Source organism: Scomber japonicus, chromosome 1 (assembly GCF_027409825.1).
Source record: "Scomber japonicus isolate fScoJap1 chromosome 1, fScoJap1.pri, whole genome shotgun sequence".
Lineage (NCBI taxonomy): Eukaryota > Metazoa > Chordata > Actinopteri > Scombriformes > Scombridae > Scomber > Scomber japonicus.
In genome coordinates, this window is record NC_070578.1 from 10,350,962 (window position 1) to 10,372,538 (window position 21,577).

At 40.9% G+C, this 21,577-nt stretch overlaps 1 protein-coding gene across 2 annotated transcripts in view; it reads right to left on the reverse strand.

The window, feature by feature from the left end:
• Positions 1-21,577, reverse strand: part of LOC128356189 (A-kinase anchor protein 13-like) — a 96,168-nt gene that overhangs the window by 33,331 nt on the left and 41,260 nt on the right. For both annotated transcript variants that reach the window (XM_053316665.1, XM_053316673.1), the window contains exons 10-12: positions 13,696-13,750; positions 5,942-6,075; positions 1,528-1,874 (exon numbers count right to left, since the gene is read on the reverse strand). In XM_053316665.1, coding sequence (XP_053172640.1) covers positions 1,528-1,874; positions 5,942-6,075; positions 13,696-13,750 — 536 coding nt within the window. The remainder of the gene's footprint in view (positions 1-1,527; positions 1,875-5,941; positions 6,076-13,695; positions 13,751-21,577) is intronic.

Below are 21,577 nucleotides of genomic sequence, written 5' to 3' on the forward strand. Positions count from 1 at the left end.
TATCAGTCTCATATCTACATGTTAAATGTGAAGCTGGAGCAAGGAGAGTGTTTGCTTAGCAAACATACTAATAGCAGGAGGAAACTGCTACCCTGGCTGTCCCCACACCTCTAACACTCACTAATTAAAAAAACAAACAGGGTATCTAGAAATACTGCCTTGCGGTTGTATGCTTCAGCCAACCAGTCCAGTTGCTCTTGACCTTTGACTTTTGACGACCAAAATCTTATCAGTTTATCATTGAGTGGACGTTTGTGCCAAATTTGAATAAATTGCCTGGACAAACAATGCAAAAAAGCAATGTTCCGGCAAATGACATGTAATTTCACAAAAAATGATGCGTGGAGCAATTTCTTAGTTGGAAACAGGAACCAAGAAAAGCCCCCACTAAAAACTACTACTTTACATATTTACATTTACACTTAGGCCTCGCTTTAAATGTGCACGATAGCTCTATAGACACAGTAATTAGGTTCATAATAATAATATAAAACAATATACAATATAATAATAATAATAATAATAATAATAATAATAATAATAATAATAATAATAATACAACCATTATTCTTTACATAGCATGTACCTTAAGCAGCAGCGCCCTTTTCTGAATGTTATTCACTCCTTGCAATCACTTTGTATGCTTCTTCTGTATTCTAGGTGCCTCATGTTTATCTACTAAAGGCATCTCAGGTCAAAAAACGATTCTACTCTCTGTCATTATGTCCACTGAAAGACAACAGATGAAAGCTTGGTGATAATGACTCTATCTGCTCAATCTGAATATCACAAAAATAGCAGGTTACAAATGCACAAGCAGTCATTGTTCTGTTTTCACTCCAACATGGTGGCACAGGTCTGATATTGACTGGTAAACTACTCTGCAGACAGTCTATGAAAGGCTGCTGTTGTGGCAGAGAGAACTAAATAGACGTCAAGGTCTTGTGCTCTGCATTTGTGTTGTTTGTGTGTGTGTGTGTATATGTGAAGAAATAAGTGTTAACTGTTGATTACTGTACATGCTGCTGTGAGTGTGAACAACTTGACCTCCTGTGTGTCTCTTGTGTCTTTGTGAGTGTGCATCTGTGTGGGTACAATTTTGCTACAGTAGCCCTCTACCAACACCAGACAAATGGCAACACAGCTGTTCACAGCAGGAGGAGGAAACACTCAACATGGCACAGAGGGAGTGACATCAACAAGCTCTAATGACACTGACATCTGCACACATCAGGTTTACTGACATCTACTGACTAACACCACAATAACACCAACAGCAACTGTCATGGGCCAAGAAGAATCATTCCTTCTGTGTCTCACAATCAATTCAACCCCATAGAATAAATATAGAATTTTTTTGTGTTTTTGTGTTGTTTCAGAGGCTTCCGTGTTTTTTTCTGTATATATTATGCTTATGTTTTCATCAAACCTATACCTAAAGAACAATAACTAGGAGAGTATAATTACAATTATGAATCCCTCTCACTCCCTCTCAAAATCTGATATAATCTGGTGCCAATGTCTCACCTCCTTTGGTTCATCTCTGCGTCTCCTCCGTTGTTCTTTCCAGGACCCCAGCTGTGGCGGCGAAGAGGCGACAGGGAGCGGATGCTGTTCCGCAGGAGACACGAGCGCCTCGGCACCTCTGTCACTCTGTCTTTGGCCTCGTCCTCAGCGTCTCCCGCTCCTCCACCTCCGTCTGAAGTGATGGGAGCCCCAGTCTGGATGCACTCCTCTGGGCTCCAGCTGCAACCCAGGCCCTGGCTACCCTCGGGACTGGAGCTGGACGGGCCGACGCTGGCGGTGTCGTCTGTGGAGGAGCAGGAGACGGAAACCTCGCTGGCACTATCTCCTCCTGTCACTGGTTCGTCACTCTGCGGATATCCAAAAGATATGTTTTGTTATTATTTAAAAACCTCACTGCCCAGTGTATGCTGCAGGGCCGAAGCAAAAGAACAGCATTTAAAATGTACGCTTTATAATTAATCACAAGAACACCTTTATTCATTTAAAATGATTGAACTCACTGCCAGAATCTGATCAAATGTTTATTGATTTTATTTTTTAAGGGGCCAGGTCTGTGTGTAAAAGTAGCTGCTTTCTCTTATGTATTAACATCCATCCCACATTTAAACAGGAAGTGGAACCTTTAACCCTGAGACCCTTTAGTCATCCAGCTACAGGAACTGAGCAAACCTAGAATAGAATAGAATAGAATAGAATAGAATAGCACACAATAGAACTCATTAGCGCATTGAATGGACAGAGATGATACTATTAGAACTAAATAGAATAGAATAGAAATGCTAATATTAGAAGTGAATTGAATAGAATAGAACAGAATACAATAGAGATAAGGTTAAAAGTGATTAGCATAACTTAGAATAGATAGAGATTATACTATTAGAACTAGATAGAATACAATAGAATAAAACAGAATAGAATAGAATAGAATGAAGACTGTAATATAGAATGGAATGGAATATTAGAATAGAACCAGTGAATAAAATAAATACCCTTCAAAGTATTGTGAAATAACTATAATCAGCATTTTTCCACCGAAGCATGAGGTGAATTAAAAGAATGCCGCAAAGCTATTTAACCCACAGGAATGGGATATAATGGAGACCAAATGGAAAGGCTTAGGCATAATGAGCCAGGGCCACTTTATAGCAGCACTGACATTAAAACAAACACCAATAAATGATGACAGCCTTGTGTACACAAACTTTCCCAGGAAACACTCATATACACTGTTTTTAAGGTCATCATTGGTGTGGAACTGCCTTGCATTGATTCAATGCTGGATATGTATACTGCACATCTGTCAACATAAACAAATTGATGAATCCCTGAATCAAGCAAAACATTGACTGTGTGTGAGGTAACACAGGTTTTACACTATAGCAGCAATGACAAGATGTTATCTTGGGCTTTGGGAAACTGAGATGGACATTTTTCTGATGTTTTGTATACACAATGATGTATATGCACAATAAGAAAATCATCCTCTGGGGACCATGAATGTTGAAAGGCCTGGGTCTGGTGGGAAAGAGCTGCTGCCTGTACACACACAGGTTGGGTATAGTCTATTAAGAGCTAATTTGTAGGTGTGAGGTTTAACTGAGTCTATTGTGCTGCCAGCTGCAGTGTGAGAGCTGAGCATAGAGCTGCTTCTGTTGGAGAGCTGGCAATGAAAGATCTGCTTTATGCATACCCAACTTCCTCTGGGAGGGAGAGAACACATGAGTTAATGTGTGTGTGTGTGTGTGTGTGTGTGTGTGTGTGTGTGTGTGTGTGTGTGTGTGTGTGTGTGTGTGTGTGTGTGTGTGTGTGTGTGTACATTCAGGGGAGAGAATGCATGTGTCCGCAGTGTATGTTGGTGTGTCCATACAAGTCACATGACTTTAGCTATAGCAATAGGGGAAGGAGTCAGTGGGGATTTAAAACTTAACTTTATATTTTGGGCTTTTAACCTTACACATTATAATTGAGCATTTAAAGTCACAGTGTCTTATGTGTTTAAGTGTACATGGACATGACACATGCTCTACTGATTGTTACTGGGTTCAATACCATGAGTTTCTGCAATATGCCAATTTCTCTACCCAGTACCCTTCAGTTTCTAATAAAACTGTCCAACTAAAAACTACAATTCTGTCCTGTCTTTCTGAAGCTGTGGATTTAGCTGCTGTCTTCTTTCTCAGGACTCCAAGCCTGTGAACTTTACAGCACATTTGGTCAGTCTTTCCCACAGGATTTTGTGAGACTGTGGTGGGTGGACCTTAGACCCTCCAGGGGGGTCTGGGGTCATGCTCCCCCGGAAGCAAACTTTGTACATTTTAAAGATAAGTGCATCTTATCTGGTGAACTTTGAGTGCAAAATGAAGAGGGTAGAGATCAATGAAGAACTTTGTGCTCTTGTAAACAATTTCATCATTAATACATTGGTTGTATAGATATATATGATGATGACACAGAAAATATAACTAACTATTATTAGTATTTTTTGATAATAGTTTATAATTTAAATAATTAATCTATTGACACAATATCAAATCAACTCGTTAACTATCTTGATGAACACATAATCTGTTTTTAAGGACAAAGTGCCAAAAACATGAGGATTTGGGGCTTTTTTGTGGCACACATGATAGTAAACTGAATATGTTTGGATTTAGGACTGCTGATCAGACAAAATATGACATTTGAAGACATCAACATGTACTCATTATAAGCATCTATTATAGCAATTTTCTCAAATTGTTTTATGTTCACTACTTGTTTCTGTCAGAAAAGTGGACAATAAATGAATGCAATCATTTTTTAAAGCTTTTTTGTGTGTCATACATGATAGTAAACTGAATATATTTGGATTTAGACAAAATATGGCATTTGAATAATTACTATCTTCTGACACTGTGTTGTGTTATTATTTGTTTCTGCTTGTTTTACAGGGGGACGAAACAGTTAATGCAGGTCTAATGCTTTGTGTCACTGTGCTCACATTAGTGGAGTTTAAATGAAAAAGGACTGTTTAATTGCATTTACTGATACTTCTAGGGTGTCACTAAGCATGCGGCTGGTGTGAGGAACAAACCACACCAGGTGGAGGCAGTGGAGGCAGAGGAGGCTGCACCGCCGCCTGGTCCAAAATGAGTCCAGCTGACTTTGTTGCACTCAGCAGCAGAACACATACACAGAAATGAGCCATTTGTTTCTAATACAGCCAGTTTTGCTTAGATTAGAACATTAAGACAAGATTATAATGTTTATAGCCAGCCATGCTGTTGACCTGCTTTGCTTGAAAACAGAACATCTTGAATCATTTTGTAGTTTTTTCCCCGAGATTGAATAAAAAAACACTTGTGAAGCCAGCACTAGGATAAACTTATTGCTCTATCTTTCAGTAATTCCTTTCTTTATCGCTGAAATATGACATACTGAAGCTGCCAGCTTTGTGTTAACCTGGAGCCGCAGCATGCAGCCTCAGTGGGGCTCCGGTTTTGGCAGCTGAGAGAAAACAAACCTGAATCATTTCACATAAACAACTCACCTTCAGATAAACCTGACAACAATATTGCACGCACCACAAGCTTCAACATCACTCAAGCAGCGGCCCAAAACACAAGGTTAGAGATATTTTATGTTATTATAAAAAGTGTAAAAATATTTTTGGGTCATTATGAAAATGTGACAGGACAAATTAGACTGTGGTGGGCCACCACAGTGTGGGTTATTAATGGGAAACACCGTTTTCCTCAACATAAAGGATACATACTATACAATTTACATTACCACAAGCTTGTTTCAAACACAGCAGAAACTGAGAGATACAAGTATTCCAATCTTAACTAAAGAGCTCCTTGCTTCAAACAGACTTTCAATAGCAGGAGAGTGACAGCTGGGACCACCGCTTGCTCTTCCCAAGCAGCAGTGTTTTAAGCTGCCGGCTTTAAAAGATGTTTAGTAGATGTTTGGCATCTCAGCCGCGGGGTGCTGATAAATAAAAAGCCAAGGACTGACTGACAAAACAGCTACTTCATATATACTGTCTAATCCCTATAGAGTAGTTACAGGGGCAAACACAACATATTCTTGCTGTTCCACTTGAGTATACTCCATGTTTCAGCTGCAGCCTGTCGAGATTTGAGCTATAAATCAAATATGATGGTCTCTTTAGATTTACTCCATAGCTGCCTCCAGAGTTTCCTACCTGCTACAGGGATTTGAACCATCAATCTGCCAGTCTTAGAAAAGCACAGTTATAATTTTGGTTCATCGGTCTAGGACTCCTCTTCATGGAAATAATTGTGTCATTTATCCAGTAGGTAAAGACATTCAAACTGGCAAACTTAAAGTCACAAGCCCAGTTTCTGTAACCTGGAGATGATGGATTCCCACACCAAACCCAAAAAATCAACCAGTAGGGGAGTCAGACCTTTCTGAAAACGCTGTCATATCCCGGCTCCGCACCCAGGAAGCTTTCTATGTCACTGCCGGAGTCTCTGTGACTGGTGGGACAACTGGTGGCACGGCCGGTCCTACTGGGCAACGCTGGAGACTGTGAGGAACCTGAAAGACACAACAGCAAAGAGTTAATGCTGAAAAATATTTAAAAATACAGAAAAAGGAGGAGTATTGTTAAGTAGAAAATTATTTGACTTGGGCTATAAAGAAAAATCTTGACATTTTAATCAACAAACGTTCTGTTACAATATGATTAAAGTCACATTCCATTATATTTTCTCAACGAGAGCTTTCGGCTGTTAAAGTGAAAAACACCATGTTTTCCGAAATAATATGTTTTCATTTCCCCGGTCTCAAACACAAGCAGGTCTGTTAGGCATCAGTAAAAAAGACTTCTGGGAATCCGAGAAGGTGTGAAAAGCCTGGTGGATCAATGACCGACTGTCCTTACTAAAGCGTTCTGTGTTGAGCTGCAAAGGAAAACAACTGCTGTTTGTGTGTTTAAAAGGTCTGAGTACAGGACTGAAATTCTCACTGAGAGAAAATGACAACTGAAAATGCTGTAAATGCTGCGGCGTCACGTTTAACATTAGTCACCCTGTGGCCAACTGGACTGTGATATTTAAAAAGACTCTGCCGTGTATTTTGTATTAGCTTTACACTCAAAAGTAATCTTCACTCTTCAATCTTCAGTTCCCATTTGTTTGATCGGCTACACTGGATGTTTACAGTCTTCCCCACCTGTGTCATAGCCTGCATGTATCACATTCAATAACTTCAAGTAAGAAAAGCAACTGTAAAGCACTTCTCTTGCTATTATTCCAGACCAACTCCTCACCAAGTCTCAGAGCCTTGAGCCATATTTGGGTTTACACACACAATATCTGGTGCTTTTTTTCAAGCCCCCTCGTTAAAATAACAAGCAATCTGTCCTAAATTCTGCACACAACGCTACAATTCTTATGCAACAGCACTGTGGCTCTGCAGTTTTCTGTACATGTAAGGCCATGTAGATAATATCCCAGGCCAACCTAAAAGAGGAAGACTGTACCCGATGTATTACAGTAGGCTTACTTTAGCCGTCTGCCAAGAACAACTGGATGAGATCATTCACCGAGCTTGTTATTTTGCATCATTTCTGGTGTCTATTTCTGCCCAAAAGGAGGAAGTTGTCCTTTATCCCTCAGGAACATGTTTCATTCCCTGCACTCATGTGAGCAGGAGGAAGTTCTTTTTGTGTGAAAACAACTTTATCCAGAAGGACTTGAATCCTGGGCGAAAATATCTACATTTTATAATAAATTGTATTCGGGAATAAATATCGCAGACAGTAAATGCAGCTGTCTGGCTCTATTGTAGCGAGTTGGCTCTCTAGGAATCCTGAGGCTGAAGATTCAGCTCCAGTCAGCTGCTGTAAAGAAGAGGCCATCAGAGGGTCGGGAGATGGGGACAAGAGGTTGCAGTGGGAGTGACTGACCGCTGAGCCAGTCATTACAGCAAGTGGCTACACTCTAATAACAAGAGAGCAAATGGAGCCACAATCACTGCTTTCCTGTGACAGCTAACCACCGACTACTCTTACATACAATCGCATGAGCATGTAGACACGTTTGAAGTGGCGGTGCATCAGTTGGAGTGTGGTGAGGGATGGGGGGTGGGGTTTCCCTAGGTTGACTCATTCAGACCTGACCAACGATGATTAGCCCAACAAGTCGTCTGGGTAACAATCACCCAAAATTCTTAATCTGAGAACATAAACGCCGTGTCCAACATAACATTTCCCCCTCCCCCCCACAGTCCCACTTGGCCCGTCGATCAGAATTTTACTGACCTCTTGTATATTGTCACTAGCCCGGCAGCCAAAAAATTTAAATAACTCTAAATAACTATTCATTGTATACCTAATATGTACAACAGTGAAGTTCCCTTTATATTCAGTTGTTTTCCTTTAGTTATGGATACCTAATAAAATTAGGATATATTTTGGTAAAGCAGAGAGAATCAAACCGAATTTATGATAACAACTGTATTTCCAGTGAGTATGGATGACCTTTATAATAAACTCTTGTGTCAAGAACTGAGACAATGCAGTGAGATGGGCAGAAATGTGCTCATTAAGAGAAAAACTAAAGGTGACTGTGCCTTAGCTGCCCTGGCACTCAGACTTTAGAACAACCCCCCCCCCCTTCACATTAGATCAGCTGAGTGTGTTGACTGTTGTTGACATGAACTTTAAGGTCATGCTCTATCTGCTGACTGGTTTGGTGTATCTGTAGGTATTTTTTAAACAATGTTTCCTGTTGCATTTCCTTCTCTTTTTTTCTTGTTCTCTTTTCTTCTTTCTGTGTTCATATTAATGTAAAGCACTTTGCAACCTGTGTTTAAAAAGGTGCTGTACAAATAAAGTCATATTTACTTACTTACTAGAGACAGAAAACGATAGGATTTGTTTGTGTGCGTGTGTTCACTCCAAGCTGCTTCTGTCTACAGCCACCTGTCCACGTCAGACATGGAGCTGAACTGTGATGAATGAACGAAAAGGAGAAATGCAGAGGAGGAGAATGAAATAGAAAGAAGAGCATCTCTCTCCACTGTAAATCATCTGTTGGGTGTTTGATGGTAATTTGTGCTTTATAACGTTACCGACTTGACAGCTTATCTTTCTTATTCACTTGCTTTGTTCTCTACCGCTGCTTGCTCTCCTCGCTTGACCACAGCTGCTCTCTCTCTCTCTCTCTCCCTTCTTCTCTTGTCTTTCTTAGAATGTGTCAGGAAGCTGACAGGAAAGCTCAACTTTACTTTTAAGGTTATCAAATGAAGAGAAATGCCTTCCCTTGTCCAGAACTGGACAACTATGCCTCTGATTGACAACTCACCCTGCATAAGCTCTTACTGGACCTGAACCAAAGCTACCTGAGTTATGTCGGACCCTCTACTGTAGTATTTGATTGGAATGAAAACTTGTATCTCATTCACACATTTTTGCACAGCTGTGAGAGCTGCTGCCAATTTCTAATTACACGGCTTGAAAGAGCAGAGAAGCTAAGTAACATTCAAATTTGAGTCATTATATAATCAGAGGGACCAGCAGTTAAAAACTTAAAGGAAATGAATGGCTAAATATTCAGATCCAACACTACAGAGCTGCTCATTTATTCTGCAGCTCTAACACAACTACAAATATCAAAGGATGCTGAACTCTTTCTGTGGAGGAGGAGATGCACACTGAGCTGTGAACAGCAGGATGTGACCGTCACCCCAAAACCAACAAGGTGTGTGACATATTCATTCCAAACATGAAAATTACACTGACCTTTGACCCCGACTGCTGTAGCAAAGCTTAACCTGAAACAAGGTGGTTTTGGAAGTTGATTCAAAAAACTTCTGACCTTTGTTTTTTTTATATTTAGAGATCACAAGCCTATCATGAAGTGCATATGTGAAATGTGTGGGTGTGTATGTGTGTGTGATGGTGTGTCTGTGTGGTGTGAGAGAGTAGCAAGTGGTAGCAGAAGTGGTTGTGGGTTTTTCTTTTCTCAGACTCCTCCTCTTCACACCTGTCGACCAAAACTAGCAGGGGACTGTGAGCTTTGACAGCTGTCTTTCTCCCTCTCTTTCAAACAGACCCCCTCCACACACACACACACAGTCTCTGAAAAAGCACAGAGAACAGGTGTAAAGTCCACTGATGAGCCTGTGGGTGGCTGAAGTTGCCGGTTGAATATGAATAGATCAATCAAATATTTCTTTCAATTGAAATAGTTACATTTTTTGGGGGGGTATTTTCAATTATGTTAAAAATCGAAGTAAACTGAGACCAAATAGAACTCAGGAGCTGCTAGATGATTGTGGCAAAGAAGATATGATTCAAACAAATCATCCAGCCTGAAACAATGAATGTGGGAAAAATAAAAAAACAACAGACAAGATAAAGTATCCATCGGGCCTCCGTGTCTCAAAACACTCCTCTCTGCACAGGACTGTTGATAGAGATAAGTCACGAGTGAGAGTACTTGAAGTTTTTTCCCTAAGTGCAGATTTTATCATCACTTACAGATAAAACCTCATTTATTTTTCCTTATACAATTTTATTTCCTTGTCCTGTGTCCTCTGAGGGCATGAAATGTAAAATTTGCACAAGATGCTTCATGCAGCTGACTGTTTGCAGATAGGAGATTTTTACGTGACAGTAGTCGACCCCAGAAAGCTGGGAAACCACAGGAGGCCAACCACACTGAAAGCATTTTGAGGTAGCAACACCTTGCGCTGCTGCACACCTGTTTTTTTTTTGTTGAAGCCTTCAAAGTAGTGCAGTGGTTTGTTGTTTATTGATTTGTAACTAGGTGAACTGAAACAGATCATACAAACTCTAGTTTATCATCCATCTACTGTTCAATCTGCTAGTGTGAGCAAGGCTACATCCATTTACTGATTTCATTATTTAAGCGTTTGGGGAATAAATGAATGTGAGTAAAGAAAAGTCATTACACATTTGTCTTGAGGCTTCGGTCATCTATTGTCCTCCTAAGACATCTGTCTGTCTGCACACATTTAAGAAAATAACACCAAAACCTTCATGATTCATGTAAATGAACCATTTCCTGTCTCACTGTCTCACTGTCTCACTGTCCACCCAGCGTGTCTCCTCTTATGTAAAGGGTTACTGGATTTAAAACACAAACACAGCAAATGACCACAAAGTAACAAGGCAAGTGAACAAATTACAGTCTTCCAAAAACAACCAGTAATATTATGGGATGGTGATCTAGAACCGTCCTACACCACCAAAAATTCATACCATGTCTTGTACACATGTGATGAAGCTGCAGGTGTTTCTCTTTGAGCATGTCAAATGAAATGTATCTATCCAGTCAGGTTTACTAGCATTATGTTGTATATGTCTAAAACACTTACAATACAATATTCTATACGTTATGATTTGCTTTTGATATTGAAATACGCATTAAAAACATGCCAAGAATGAACTGGCTACACAATATGGTGAAACACTGACTGAGGTCTCAACCCTGACCGTGACCTAGGTGGCTCTGTCAATTTTTCTGACCTATGATTCTAACAGAACAAAGTCAACATGTAAATTGCTACCTCACTAGTCACTAACTCACTGCTTGGATGGTTGTGGCTGATGTAGAACGGGTCAAGTGGTTTGATCCCTGAATCCTCCCATCCACATATTGAAGTGTCCTTGGGCAATATACTCAATTCCAAGTTGTTCCCGATGGGTGTGCCAACACTTTGCATGATAGCTTGTGTGTGAGTGCAGGCATGACTGTGATTGTGAATGGGTGAATGGGCAGCAGAGCACAAACACTGTAAAGCACTTTGAATAAAAGTGCTACAATCCAATCCGCAACCAAGCATCGTTTGGAGGTTGAGAAATGGCTCCCTTCACTGATGCACTATTCCTTACATGGTCAAAGCCTAGCAGGGTACTTAGTGGTGGACAATAAATTGAGACGTTTGTCATTTGTCATCATTTTGTCACACTGACAGCTCTAGTTTCACGTAAAGGAGGAATGGGCACATTCACATATACATTTGTTCCCATTGTGGGACATTCTGAGGGCACTGCACACCACTACGTATATTTTATACTTTAATTAGAATCCAGACTTTTAAGTGAGAGAGTGTAAAGTAAATAAAGGGAATGAAGTACTAAGTTCAAACACAAGTGTTAAGAGTTCCCGGTGGATTAGAGGTTTATCAGACAGTCCATCAGTTTTCCTGCCTTGGCTGCTGTTGCTACCTGCTGTTGTTAACCTAACTAAATAAATAGTCACAGAGAGAGAGAGAGAGAGAGAGAGAGAGAGAGAGAGAGAGAGAGGCTGAAAGGCTTGGATGAGTTTAGTGAAGGAAGACAGTGAGATATTTCCACCAAATAGGAAGTGATGCCAACTTTGTCCTGGCCGCGACAGAGGAAACCCCACCTTCACCCACCCTTCCATTACTTCCGTTTGACGCTCCTGTTCTGTCCTTCGACTGTGTAACTTTCTCTTTCCATTTTTTTTTATGTTTCCCTTTTCTCCCACTTTATTTCGTCATCTTATCCATTCAAGCCTGTTTTTCTCTCTTTCTCCATCTGACAGACTGATGTTCCATCTGTTTTCCAGCACAGATAAAAGGCAGTTTGTTCTCAGCCTGATCCAGCTCATCGATCTGTTGGTCTTTCGTCTTTATTGAGACTGGTCTCTCTGCAGACTGACTCATCTTACAGAGGTCAAAGAATCCTTGTTTTTATCCTTATTGTTGTGGCTGTTGCCCAGACAAAAACATCACGTGTCAACATCTACTGTTTTTTCAGATTGAGATTTAACTCCTGCCTCAGCTGTATTCATTTAAAATGGGGACTGAGGTAAACACTACCTATACATCAGCATTTGCAACATTTGCATAGTGAGCATGCTGATGTTACAAATATGCACAAAGCAAGACTGTGGGCTCTAGTCCTTGTTAACCACTGGATTACATTTTAAGAACAACTAGGAAACAGATAATGGAAATGAAAGTCCTGCAAACTACCTGTCATCTGAATTACTGTTAAACTAATCCCACACCTCTAACCACCAAGTTTCACTCGTCTGTCTCACAGCATCTATGAGCCACCACCGAGACTACCATACCTTTGTTACACGCAAAGGCACACCGGCTAAAAAAACCTCAAGGGTCAGCTGATGCAAAAAGCTGTTTCATATCAGTCTGTATTGGCTAATTGCATACATGCAAGCACACAATCCTGATGGATTACTATGTAAGGTGAACTTTATTCTCATTATTGATTATTTCATTATTTTATGTTATTTTGGCAGTGTTTTCTTATTAAAACTGTGCAGCCTGGATCTGGTTTCATGTCTCACCACTACCTTAAACATGACCCCACCAAGACTGTTTTAACACTGGGGGCTGGTTTTCCCCGCTTACTCATAAACCCCAACACTCATCGCACTAGTCTAGACCCCAACTGTTTATAAAAAATCCTATAAGTTATACAGAAAGAACCGTATCTGACTGTAGTGATCTCTATCAGTGTACTGTAATAGTCATCCAAACTCAAAATAATCAGTTATCACTCACATAATGTTGCTGTGTTTCAGCCCATAGTGGTCTAAGCGTCTTTTCAGAGACTTAGACTGTAGGTTGAAATATTTAATACTTGATATTGTTTGACATGAAACTGGTTACACAGTCAAAGATATTTAATATTAGCAGAAAAACAGGCTATTAGGCTCAGAAAATACTAGTATCTGGTTACAAACTCTCATGATGGTCAAAGTCTCTACTTTTTCAGACAAACTAAACGATGTCTGATGATCTCAATTTCCTCTTTTGAACGGAGAAGCAGACATAGAGGCTGTTAAGCTGTTTTTACATTACTGAATCCAACGAGACAAAGCTGTTGTCCAACTGCTGAGGTTTAAAGCGTGTGCGAGCGGCACTGTACAACATCATTCTTTCAACCAGACGGTCACCGAGAAAGAACCTCTATTTGGCCCGCTTCGACACGTTTGTCATTGATGGGAAAGTAATCTTGCAGCGCAGCTTCCAGCTCAATACATAAATCATTGCGAGTTTAAAAAAAATAGAGCGAAGAAACATGCACAAGAGAAATAATTCACAATACATGAGTAATATCAACTTCCTGAAATGTCCAAACTAAAAAGCGATTTGACTAACTGGTAATGTCAACAGCAAACGAGCGATTCTTACCTGAGTGTTGAGTGTTGAAAGGCTGATGGAAAGACGCCTCTGTGTCTCGGTGGATCTACAAAGAAACAGGAAGACACTGAATCAGCCTCAGCAACATGTGATCATCACCCACAAAGAAATAATGATGCAGACGAGCGTGGCAGTTAGGAAGTGTTACTCGGTACACAGGATGGGAGGCAACAGTAAGACACCCTTTATAACAGCAGGCTTAAGAGTATTCATCGGATATAGTAACTCCATCTCCTAGAGGAACTGTTTGGAGAGATCTAACTTTGGTCTGTTTTCAGCCGTCAGAACTCACAGCCACACTGACACCAACTCAAATGCTCGCGCACACACTGCCTGTCAGATATCTGTGGTTGGCTGTAAACACACAAGGCTGGGGCTCTGCTTCCTCTGTGGTCTGGGTGTCTATACAACAGCTGTGTGTGTGAGTGTGTGTGTGTGTGAGTGAGTGAGTGTGGGTGTGTGTGTGTGTGTGAGTGAGTGTGTGTGTGAGTGTGTGTGTGAGTGAGTGTGTGTGTGTGTGAGTATGAGAGCTGGTTTTAGCTACAAAAGCCACATGCAGCCCCCTCCTCGCAGGCAACACAAAAGCTTCAACAGTTTGGCTGAATCTGTGCAGAATTGACTGACAGCTCTGAATGCAAAGCTAACAGAGACTCAGAGAAGCTCATTGTGTTTTAATGAACTCGCATCAATGAGATGCAGATAAAGATGATGAGCTTTGACTTTGAATGTGTCACTCATACAAACCCAGTAAACTAAAAACAGATTAATAATCCAAGGAAGGAATGCCTGTCTGCCTGTATGTATGTATGTATGTTTTGTCTTTCATGTCTCTTGACAACCGTTCATCCCATCGGTTTCACATTTGGCAGGTGTGTTGCTGAGAGATGTGCAGTGTGGAGTGTGAAGTGGAGAAACACATAAAAACACACTTTAAACAATGTTGTTTCTGCAGAGCATCTGATCAACTTCAGCTCAAACTTGTAGCGTCTGTCAATAGCATGCATGCGAGGCGTTTAGGGGATATGGGTAAATTGTGGAGTCTACCAATAGCATGCATGTGAGGCAACTTAGGGAGCATAGGTAAATTGCATTGTCTGCTTATAGTCTGCATGTGAGGCTTTTAGGTGACGGGCACTGCTCTCTACGCTTTGAGAAATCAGCCCATCCCAGACACATTTTGAATTGGCACTGCAATAGTCTATTAATAAAATCCAATTGAAAGACCAATTATTTTCAGTAGAGACCCCCATTAGAAAACCTTTTTTTTAAGGTGTCAAGGGATTCCTTAACTGAGCTGAAGCTACTGTGATGGACAGTCGATGCTTCCTCTTCTAAGACATGTGATCTTTCCGCTCTCCTTGCCATCTTCAATGGTTTACATCATCCTTCGGCTTTGCTTTCTTCCTTCCTTCCCATTTAAATCCTTACCCGGTTAAACCTAGGTTAAGCCTGGCTCAGATAAGCAGGCTTTAGCATGGCCCTTTAAACTTGGCTGTGTGAGATTTGCACAAAGGAACTTCCAGATGCTGTATACAAGGTCACTAATCAACAGGGCAAAACCTTTCATCAGTCACACCACACTGACATGTTGTCCTTCATTCATTCATTCATTAATACAATTAACTGTGTTTCTGCTACAAGTCCATGTTTACTCTTCTGGCTGAATGTGACCACAAACCAGCTGAGATAAGACAACACTGAGGGAAGAAACTAATGATTTGCATAGTCTACAGCATGTCAGAAAAAAAAGTAAAAAATGCTCTTCTCAGTTTCTCTGAGTCTAAGAAAACATGTTTATATTGCTTGTTTGTCTCTTTTTTTCAGTCTGAAACAAATTCAAAGATATTCAAATTATCAACTGAGAAAAGCAGCAAATCCTGACATTTCAGAAGGTGGAATGAGTCATTTTTTTGTATTTTAGCCAAGTTAGTGGGTGGCAGGGCTGTAGGGATGACTGATGTCTCAATTACTATTGTACAGTACTATTGTGGTACAGTGCATCTAATGGTAACAGTTATGTTTAACACTGACATGGTCCAAATAAACATATTATTACTACTACTGGACAGATTGCCATGGCTGGTTCCCAGATGATGTATCCTCATGACTTTGAAGATCCACTGCCTTGCAGAGCTGTTGGCAATTGTTAATCAATTATCTTAAAAAAAGCCTAAATGAATTCCCTGATTACAGACTAATGAGTTAATCAGCTAATCATTGCAGCAGTAAAAGACGAGAACACTTTTAACAATAGAAGCTGATCAACAGGACTAAAAACTCTGCAGTATTTAGTCAAATGTAGAACAGTTAGAAGGTTATGGACTTAAGACAAAAGAGAATGACTGAATGCCAAAACATCAACAAGGTTGACCCTCCCAGAATGCTGTGAGGGTGCGGGGGCTGAGCTCAGTTTTTAAGCAGCTAACTCTCAACTGTCCCAAAGCAGGCTATTGACAAGCCTGCAGAGAACGAGACAAACACTGAGCTCTGTTGTCCAGGCCAGGGGAGTGGTACTTGTAAGTGTGTGTGTGTGTGTGTGTGTGTGTGTGTGTGTGTGTGTGTGTGTGTGTGTGTGTTTGAAAGTACCCACTGTGACCATACACTTTTGCATTCCTACAAACCCAGTGACAGCCACTTGCATACCAACTGGCACCATGTGCACGCGTCTACATCGGCCAACTGTATCGCACGAGAGCGCACACATTACAAACACTTGCTTATGCACTTTTTTTTTTTTTTTTTGCTCATTAAGCCTCTCATGCACACAACAAAACACACACAAACACACACACAGACACACACACACGCACACACACACACACACACACACACACAGATGAATGCACACACAGGCTTTTTTTTTTCTCACAGCTGTGTTCAGATATCAAACACAGCCCACTGAGAGAGAACAAACACGCTGACGAGGAAAGATTAGCTGGTCACAGAGGGCGCCAGTACACACACATGCACACACAGACACAGACACAGACACAGACACACACACACACACACACACACACACACAGTAAATGCATGCACAGGTTCTGCTCAAAAGTGAAATGATTGCCAGTGATTGCAACTAATTACAAAAGGCTACATAGCTTGACCTTAGTGGAGAACCCTGACAGCATATCATCAAACAGAAATGAAGGATCCTGAATCAAATTCCAGATTAGAGCCAAAGTAAAGGAAACATTAGATTGGAGTGTTTTAATAGACTGTTTATCCACAGTGATTTGCCAGAACTGATTGACTGTATTAGTTAACTCCATTGATGGGATGTAACGCAGATATTTGTCCTAGGGAGCAGACACACTGTATGTGGAAGTACTATAGCTGCTTGTAATCCTGTAATACAAGTTATTTTTACTCATGTGTTTCCTTTATTTTAACAGTGAGCTGCAGTTCATATTATTAGGTGAAAGGATGAGGGGTGAGCACATGACAGAAAAATGGCAGGATAGTGCTCATTTTGGATAAAAGAGGATGCATTTCCAACTTCTTACTACTTCTCATTTCAACTTCTAACTCCAAGTCTGTGAAATCTGAACTTTTGTCTCTGCACACATCCTTTCACCACCTGACACCCAAAAAAACAAATAGAAAGAAAAGGTCACATATCCTTGCATATTATAAACCCCTAAAGCTTATTTTTCTCGAGTGAAGCACAACGGATGAAGAGAAACAGTAGGGGAGGATCAATAGAGATGAGGTGGTAAATATGTTTTGTGCAATACAAACCAAGAGACACAAAGAGGTGACATTCATCCAGTTATTTAAACGGCCAACCAACCCCACATTCATCAAACAAGTGTTCCAGCCGGTTAGCAGGCCTGCAACCCGGTCAGCCAGCTAGCCAGCCAACCAGCCAGGCAGCCAGGCAGGCAGGCAGGCAGGCAGGCAGCGAGGAACTGATCCCCCCTCTGAAAGCTGGCAGCTCAGATTCAAAACAGCCAAGTGCATATTTGTAGCGCCGGGGGAATCTAAACTGTACCCAGTAAAAACACATCTGGTTTAAAAATAAAAAGCCCGGCTTCGGTGTGTGTGTGCGTGTGTGTGTGTGTGTGTGTGTGCGTGTGTGTGTACGCGTGTGTGTATGCTGGGGCAGGCAGGGCTTGGACCGCTGCCTTGTTTCTAAACAGGCAGGCAGCCAGAGAGGCTCAGCAGCTCTAAAGGATGCCATGGCTGACTGAATGACTGTTTCCAGCCAGGTATTGTATGTATACACGTTTGATCCCTGAGGGCGGCCGGCGGCAGACCGGGAGTGTGAAGGCTATACTCTGTCGCATCTTGAATGTGCACGAAATCTGACTCGCCAACAGGATAAGAGAGAACACATTACCTTCCAGGAAATTATTTCTAAACTGGATTTGTGTTGAGTTTGCTACACATTTTAACACCCATTATCAGGTGCTACGCTACTCCTACCTTTAATAAAATCATCTTGTCTAACCTCCCTTCAAAGAGAGGTCAGAGGTCATGGTCAGCTGCAAAACTGAGCAAGTGAAAGCTGACAAAGATAGAGTCTTTTTAACCACCACTTTGATTCTCCTACACAGGGTGGCTTCCTTTAAGGTTAGCACTTTTTGGTAATGAATCACTGACATTATAAGCAACTGACAGCAATGTGGTCCAAGGTCAGAGGTCAAGGATCTAAGATGAGAGAAATGTGCTATAAAAGTGCCATAGAAAGAAAAGGAAGATATGTTATTTTCCTGTTTTCTAGGGGTGGTCTATCTGCAGTGACACATGTGCTCAAATACACTGCGGTGAAATGTCAGTTAGTATAACGGCTTATTCACAGTTAGCGTACTTGGTAAGTGACGCAGTGATGTGTTTTGTGACTGCAGGCCAGCAGAGACGCTGGGATGTGAAACGTTTGTTGGAATGAAGTCATTTGGCCAAATGCCTGTTTCCATCTGAGGTCAGAGAAAACCGTTAGCCCAGTGTTGCCTTTTTCCCACACCATCATATCTCTCTCACTTTCACTCTCTCTCTCTCTCTCTCTCTCTCATCCTCACTATTTCACCCTGCGGGTAAAAAGAGAGGCTGACATCAAGAACAAGTTTAGAAAGTGACAATGGACAAAAGAGAGGTGTTACATATAGCGGAGTGATCCACTTCATAGACCTCCCCCTCTGCTCTGCTTCTGGATGTCACCGCCAGCATGCACGGTGATACACAGTGTTCCATCTATCAGGCTTTCAGTCTGTTTATATCATAGTTAAGAGTCATCAGGCAATAGGGAATTACTCAGTTTTGAGTCATTAGCAAAGTTTGAATCAAATCTGCTGTAGTCTTATTTGGTTAATGATTGTTAGCCAATACTTCAGTCTAAATTCTTTGAGTTTAGTCTCTTTTATAGTTTAGGTTTTTTGTTTTCACAGAACATATTGTACTACTCCCAGAACTATACTTTTTTATTATAATTCAATGACTTTCACTCATGTTTAGCTACATTTCTCAAGGGAAAAAGGAGAGGATGCTGCACATTTGGTGAATAGGGGGAACTAAAGTTTAAAAACATTAGGGAAATGACCAGGAAATGTGAGATGTGACACTTCCACCTGACTGCACAGGTTATATGTTTCTATATCTTCTGATCCATCTATCAACAAGACCAAAGCTACCTTGATACTAAGAATCTGGGCTAAAGAAGGTTGATCATTATTGAATATGAACTTCTTATGATTGCGGTTAACCCAGAGCACTTTAACCAACAATCAACAGGGATAATTACTGCCCTAAAGCCAAAAGGCTTCTATATATGTAGTGTAGTGAAATTGCCATTTGAGCTTTAAATAGTGCAACTTTCGGGTTCTATAAAGATCCATTTAGAAAGATCACATTAAGTTCAAGCAGTTTGACATTTATGGTACAGTAACAGGACCTTAGAGAGAGAGCAAAGTCCCAACACTGCTTTATGAAAAGACATTTTAAAAACACCAGTGGACTTTATAATCAGTTTTTAGCTTTATAGTTTTTCTAACACAATACTAACTACCTGCTCTAGCCTGACCAGATAGCCCCCGCAAGACCTTAAACTGTCTGTGCCTCGTTAAGTTTCATGCAAAGTTATTCCACAGAGATGCATAGAGCGCAGGCATCTGTCGTGGTATCACATACAGCATAACCCATGCAGCGTACATTCAGAAACCACACTCCACCCCAGAATAATCAGCACTGTGTGTCTGGAGGCCCACTATCAACAACCATGCAATCATCTCCCAGGGTGCAACACAGCAAAACCCGTCACAACATCCCTGGCAGATGACTACCGGTTTCGCCGAAGCATGTTGAAGCACTTTGTGACGGTTATGATTATGTTTTACTTTTTTCGAGATGGCTTGTAAGAAGAGGGGAGATCAGGCCCCAGCCCTCAAACCCTTTAAAACAATCTGTATTAGGAGCTGAAGCTGCTAAATCACTTGATGAAACTCACTTTAATGGACTTACTTTTATGTAATAATGTCATTAATTATCTTTGACCTCCTTTTTATGGTCCTGCTTTTATATCCCCTACCTCGCTTTTATCACTTTTGCCATCATTTTTTTTATCTATTTGAGGCACTTAACAACTGTGTTTTCAAAGGTTCTGCTCTAATGACTGTTATTACTGCAGCAGTAGATGTATTATTATACCAAACAACTTTGTTTGAAAGTGCGGATGGGTAGCCTACCTTTATCAAAACCACGTCTACAGCTCTCTCTCCTTTGGCACAGAGGCTGTACCTCCGCTTGTGTCGTTCGTACATTTTCCCTTAAATATCCAGAGCGGATTTACTGAGCAGACGGTTCAAATCCAGCAGGAACACTTGTGAGGAGAGCTGAGGCTGTCTGCTAAACTTCACATCTGGCCACAAAAGTAGCCTTCTACCAGACTGCTGCTGCACTACTCCCTCCCTCCTTCTCCTCTTCCCTCCCTTCTTCTCTTCTCCCGTCCCTCCCTCTTCTTTTCCTCTGTCACCGCTCAACTTCTCTCCTCTCTGCCTAACTCATGCCTTTCCTCTCTGTCCCTCTCGGGCTTGAATGTCTCTCTCTCTCTCTGTCTCTCTCGCTCTTTCTCTTCCAGTGAATCAGCCGGCTAAAGCACTACATTGTTATAGTATGACACATGACAGTAGGGCATTATAACTTCACTTAATGCAATTCAATCATCAGTCTTTATGCTGCTGAGATTTACACCCCCTGGTGGATGTGGACATACTTGGTGCACCTTCTGGATGTAAATGTGCCATTTTCAAATGATGTCCCTCCTCACTAGACTGGGACAGTGGCCATGTTGGGAAAAAAGCAGATCAGTGATGTTATGGCATGTTGAAAGAAGAAGAAAATGACTCTTTATTGCATATTCCTCCACTAGGGTCACTGCTAGAATTGGCCAGTTTCTCACAGATGTTTACCCACCTATGATATGTTATTTCTAGGCCATGTGGACCATAATGAATATCATGATGGTAGATCAAAAAAAGTGCAATGTCAATATTATAAAACTGAACACAACTCTGTGCAGTATCATTAAAATGTTAAATAATTTAACAATGTGTCATCTTATAATACTTGTAGTAATTTTTGGGTGGATTTAGGTGTATTTTAATATTATGTATGATTAAAAACAAACAGGTTAGATAGACTAAATTGAAAATAAGTACAAACTCAATTCAACAAAAGTGAGTACACCTGTGATCACTGAAAAAAAAGATTACACCTGTGACTTCTAGTTTATGCCTGTGTTGTGTATAATACATGGTAAGGACTTCAGTGAACAATTAAGAAACCAGATTGTGAGACTTCTTGTACATTCTCCAATCTCAAGATGGGACATCATCAGTAGGCTACTGAGCAGAAGCCAAGACAGAGTAACAGCAGTGGT